Below are 5,789 nucleotides of genomic sequence, written 5' to 3' on the forward strand. Positions count from 1 at the left end.
GCACCAACTCAACTGTTTAATCATATGACATGAAAACGTCTCAAAATTGAATACCTACTACGACAGGGTTTGGCATAATCACCTTTATCGCTTCAAGAACGTTTACTACACCAAATTAATTTTAGTAGTAATTTATTTTGTCTTTAACAGTAATAACAAATATATATTTGTTACAAAAAAGTAAATAAAAAAAATCAATGATTATAAAATTATTATCACTAAAATTTACCACTAAAACTAATTCTTTTTAGTAATTTTATAATATTATATAAGTAACTCATCTTTATACAAGTTTTAATAATTCCTATTAAACTTTAATTCAAGCAATAATATTGTATACATAGCTATTTAAAAATGAAAAGAGTGGTATAAATATTTAGAAGAGCAATAGTGACTCGGTTAAAATTGAAGAAAATCTATCTTGATTAGTTACTTATACTTTAATTAATGGCTAAGTTGATAAATTAGGAGATAGGTAGTGCTATAATGGTAGGCCTCTATGAAGACTGAAGAGTCAAAAAAGTTGTTACCGTAATTGAATAGTGATTTTCTGGTTTAATTAGTGAGAGCAGATTTTCAAAAGCTAGTCTAACAATATTTTCAAAGCTGTCTGCATTGGTTAACGTTTTCAACTTCACATGCCTTTCCGAAGAAGTTCGAACCACTCTCCATTATTATTAACAACTACTCTTTTTATTGTTTTCCATTGTGGGTTGACCCAACAGATTAGACTAGACTCACACTCTGCATCATATCCATATATCTATGGCCTCAATCTTCTTTTCCCTCTAGTAATTCCTGTATTTACTACTATTTTTGATTGCATGCATGCATGCGGTTGAAAATGTGTTCAGTCAGATAGCAACATCATTGATTTTTTGGTACCAGAAGATAAAAAGACAAATTAAGGGGTATAATTGGAAAAGCAAATTTTGCGGAAAAACTTTATTTGAACATATCATATAGGTAGACTTGTATGAACCTCCAGCAACATCAATCTCAATCCATCTCTCTTTTTTTTCCGTTTTCAATTTTTAAGTTATAATAAGCATAGTATGCTCTTTCCGTATGTTTGTATAAAAATAGTTTGAAAAAATTATAATTAAAAATAGAAAAAAAAAAAAAAGACTAGAGAGATGTTACTATGTTAGTACAAAAATGTAGTAGCGTAGTGATAATTATAGCAGCATGATAGTGGTATGTCCCTCAGGTGGGTGATGAGAGCACTACTCGTAATTAAATCTCTCGTTTCCCTCTCTCTCTCTCTCTAAACTATAACCGCCATGCCTCTCTTATTCTTCTTCTTCTTCTTCTTTGTTACTCCCACTCTCTCACTCAACCAAGAAGGCCTGCTCCTTCTAGAAGCCAAGAACCAACTACTTCCATCATCCTCCTCCTCCCTCGCCGACTGGAACCCCCGCGACCCCACCCCATGCAACTGGACCTGCGTCACATGCAACCCCAATACCTCCCACGTCATCTCCCTCTCCCTCTCCTCTCTCTCCCTCTCCGGCCCTATTCCCTCGTCCCTCTGCCGCCTACCCTCCCTCTCTACTCTCTATCTCGACGACAACTTCCTCATCTCCCCCCTACCCTCCACTCTTTCCCTCTGCACCTCCCTCACCCACCTTAACCTCTCTGGAAACCTCTTCACCGGACCCATCCCTTCTTTTCTCTCCTCTCTCCCCTCCCTTCTCCACCTCGACCTCTCCTTCAACAACTTTTCCGCTTCTATTCCCCCTTCCTTCTCTCTCTTCCCCAACCTCCGATCCCTCAACCTCGTCGAAAACCTCCTCAACGGAACCATCCCTTCGTTTCTCACCAACCTCACCACCTTAACCTTCCTCCACTTGTCCTACAACCCTTTTCTTCCTGCTCCGTTACCGAGTGAGTTCGGCAACATGACCAACCTCCAGGACTTGTCTCTTTCCGGCTGCAACCTCCTCGGTCCAATTCCCGCTTCATTGGGGAAGCTATCCAACCTTCGAAACCTTGAACTAACCTATAACAGCCTCCAGGGTGCCATACCGGAGTCTCTCATCTCCGGCCTCACCAGCATCGTGTTTCTCGAGCTCTATGAAAACTCGCTCTCTGGTTCATTGCCACGTGGCGCTGTGTGGAACAACCTCACCCATTTGGAAGGCTTCGACGCCTCCGGGAACGACTTGACAGGGACGATTCCCTCCGAGTTGACTCGGTTGAAGAAACTCGGTTCTCTCAACTTGTTCAATAACAACCTCGAAGGCTCTCTGCCGGAGAGTATCGTCGAGGCCGAGAGCTTGTACGAGCTTAAACTGTTCAACAACTCGCTCAATGGGTCGTTGCCGAGTCAACTCGGGAGCAACTCGCCCCTGCAGACACTCGACCTCTCGTACAACAACTTCTCCGGCGAGATTCCGGCGGGATTGTGCCGCCGGGGAGCGATGCAGGAGATCATGCTAATTTACAACTCGTTCTCCGGCAGAATCCCCGAGAGTCTGGGGGATTGCAGGAGCTTGATGAGGGTTCGAATAAGGAACAATAACATTTCGGGAACTGTTCCCGATGCTATGTGGGGACTGCCACACCTTTTTCTTCTGGAGCTTGATGATAATTCCCTTACTGGGTCGATTTCTACTTCTATTTCTGGCGCAAGCAACATGTCAAGTTTGTCGCTTTCCTTCAACATGTTCTCAGGGTCTGTTCCCCAGGAAATTGGGAATTTGGACAACCTTGTTCAGTTTGTCGCCAGCCATAATAGGCTATCTGGTCGGATTCCGACGAGTGTTGTGAAATTGAGTCAGTTGGGGAAGCTTGTGATTAGTGATAATGAGCTTTCGGGTGAGATACCTTTGGGGATTAGTGCTTTGGAAAAGCTTAATGATCTTGATTTGTCCAATAATAAGCTTGATGGTAACATTCCAAGTGAATTAGGAACCTTGCCGGTGCTTAATTATCTTGATCTTTCAGGGAATCTTTTCTCCGGTAGGATCCCAATTGAGCTGCAGAATTTGAATCTTAATTTGCTGAATTTGTCGAATAATCAGCTTTCAGGGGAGATCCCTAAAGAATTCGACAATGAGAATTACAAGAAGAGTTTTCTTGGAAATCCAGGGCTGTGTAGTTCTTCTTCAGTCTCTGGGCTCTGTCAAAATTTAGGTGAGAAGAAGAAGAACAAGATAAAGTATGATTGGGTTTTCAGGTTCATATTTGTGCTTGCTGGAATTGTGTTTGTTGTTGGGGTAACATGGTTTTGGTTCAAATTTAGGAGCATTAAGAAGATAAAGAAGAAAGTGATGCCTAACATGTTAAAATGGAGATCTTTTCACAAACTTGGATTCAGTGAGTATGAGGTTGTGAAGTTGCTGAGTGAAGACAATGTCATAGGTAGTGGAGCATCCGGGAAAGTTTACAAGGTTGTCCTGAGCAATGGTGAAGCTGTGGCAGTGAAGAAATTATGGGGACCAAAAAACAGGACTACTGTTTCTGAAAAAGATGGTTTTTTTGAAGCTGAGGTGGAAACATTGGGAAAAATCAGGCACAAGAATATTGTGAGGCTATGGTGTTGTTGTAACAGTGGTGATAGCAAGCTCTTAGTTTATGAGTACATGCCTAATGGAAGCCTTGCTGATTTGCTTCACAGTAGCAAGAGAAGCTTGTTGGATTGGCCAATTAGGTACAGAATTGCCATTGATGCTGCTGAGGGGCTTTCTTATTTGCATCACTATTGTGTTCCTCCTATTGTTCATAGGGATGTCAAATCCCACAATATATTGCTTGATGAAGACTTTGGAGCAAAAGTTGCAGATTTTGGTGTGGCCAGAACTTTTAGCAGGGTTACCCAAGGTGCAGAATCTATGTCTGCAATTGCCGGATCTTATGGTTACATAGCACCAGGTAAAAAATTAACATCAAATTCACTTTTGTTTACCTTTGATTTTACTTTGATATAACAATAGATTCATATATGGAAGGTTAATCACTTACTAACTATGTATACACCTATCTTTGATTTTATTAAATTGCATTTTAATGTATGTGATGCAGAATATGCTTACACTCTAAGAGTGAATGAGAAGAGTGACATCTATAGTTTTGGAGTGGTAATTTTAGAATTGGTAAGTGGGAGAGCTCCACTTGATCCAGCATATGGTGACAAAGATTTGGTGAAATGGGTTTCTTCCACATTGGAGCAGAGTGGAGAGGATCAAGTGATTGATCCAATTATGGATGTTAAGTACAAGGGAGAAATCATCAAGGTACTAAACATAGGGCTCCTTTGCACAAACCCTCTTCCCATAAACCGGCCTTCAATGCGCAAGGTGGTGACAATGCTGCATGAAATATCTGCAATTCCCAGAACAACAAGTGGAAAATTGTCCCCTTATTATCAAGAAGAGGCATCTGATAATGAAAATCATCATGGAAACACGGTTTGATCCAGTTATCCATATATTTTAAGTATCATGTTTAGGGTGTATTTAGATTTAGGTAAAAAATTGTGTTTAGATACATCATCTAAAACATGATATTTAAAATTAGACAGAGTATTTGAAACATCTATTGTAAGAAATGGTAAGAGATAGCATAACTAGGTTCAATTTTCATCACTATCACGTTTTTACATATAAAAAAGTTACTACATGTAACAGCAACTGTAAGAAATATTAAGAGAGAGAAATGCCAATTTTAACTTTGCCATTTTTCTCAATTCTCATGAACTGGATATTGTATAATTGAAATTGCTATCATAGTTGGAACTAAAGTAATATTCTTGGATGAAATTTTTAATGGCAAGTGTTAGTCCCGGATTTGTTGTCCATATCTTCTTGCCTTGTGTGTTCATCTATGCATCTGTTGCCACTTGCCACTGATCATTTTAGGAATAGAATCTGATACCCTATATGGTTGACCTATATTCTGACAAATGTTTTGGTGAAACCAATTAGAATATGATTGTATTGTAAAAGTAATTTGAAGGTGTCACGCATCATTTTCATTGCCATAAGAATATGTCGTCACATAGTCTTATCCAGTGAGATGCATATTGCATGGGACTTGAGAATAATAAAGTGTTTTTGTTTGTCATGAATTGTGAACGAATATTCATATGGTTGATTAGATATCGTTTTAGATGAAATCATTTTATAATTGGAGTAAAGTTTTTAATATACATCATCCAAGTACGGGATCAAAATCTTCTTTAAAGCAAAAACAAATTCATGTCCCTTTCTGTATTGCATCATGCATATTTTATATTTTGTCATTGTCCCCTCAGTTTTTTAAGTTGTACTGATAGTTGTTCTAATTTTTGTTTCCAAATACATATTTTCCAAGCAATAAGCTAATATTTGGATGAGGAAACAAGGTAATGCGACATTATTGTGACGGATATGCATAATTTAAATGAGTAAATATTTTTTTCGGTTTCTGATTATTTATTTGAAAAATAAATGATTTTTTTATAATTTAAAATAAAATTTTTAATTAATCATTAATTATTTAAATAACTGGTTTAAGCAGCTCCTAACACATTAACAGGTTACTGTTTTTTTATAAGGACCTCTTAAACAAATTACTTTAATAATTAGAGACCAATTAAAAATTTTTAAATTATATAGAAATACTTTTTTTTTTCGGTGAACTATATAGAAATACTTTTTTATCCTTAGGACAAATGATCATGATTCATGAATCATAAAGGCCATTTACTCTAATTTTTGTTTTTGCTATGAGATTGTCATTTTGAAGGGCCAGGGACCCGTTTAGCTACTCAACGAAAGGAATAAATGCTGTGCTTAATCCTAGGA

At 38.0% G+C, this 5,789-nt stretch overlaps 1 protein-coding gene across 1 annotated transcript; it reads left to right on the plus strand.

Annotated features, from left to right (window-relative positions):
• Positions 1-978: 978 nt before the first annotated feature.
• Positions 979-4,801, plus strand: LOC107613214 (uncharacterized). Its single transcript, XM_016315114.3, has 2 exons — positions 979-3,876; positions 4,027-4,801. The coding sequence occupies exons 1-2, from the start codon at positions 1,284-1,286 to the stop codon at positions 4,416-4,418; spliced, it is 2,985 nt and encodes a 994-aa protein (XP_016170600.2). The 5' UTR covers positions 979-1,283; the 3' UTR covers positions 4,419-4,801.
• Positions 4,802-5,789: the final 988 nt, after the last annotated feature.

The sequence above is a fragment of the Arachis ipaensis genome, chromosome B8 (genome assembly GCF_059453495.1).
Source record: "Arachis ipaensis isolate K30076 ecotype BB chromosome B8, ASM5945349v1, whole genome shotgun sequence".
NCBI classification, from domain to species: Eukaryota; Viridiplantae; Streptophyta; class Magnoliopsida; order Fabales; family Fabaceae; genus Arachis; species Arachis ipaensis.

Coding starts and splice junctions, on each gene's coding strand:
- LOC107613214 (XM_016315114.3), top strand. CDS start 1,284: ATGCCTCTCTTATTCTTCTTCTTCTTCTTCTTTGTTACTCCCACTCTC. Junction 3,877..4,026: donor TTATGGTTACATAGCACCAG/GTAAAAAATTAA, acceptor TATGTGATGCAG/AATATGCTTACACTCTAAGA.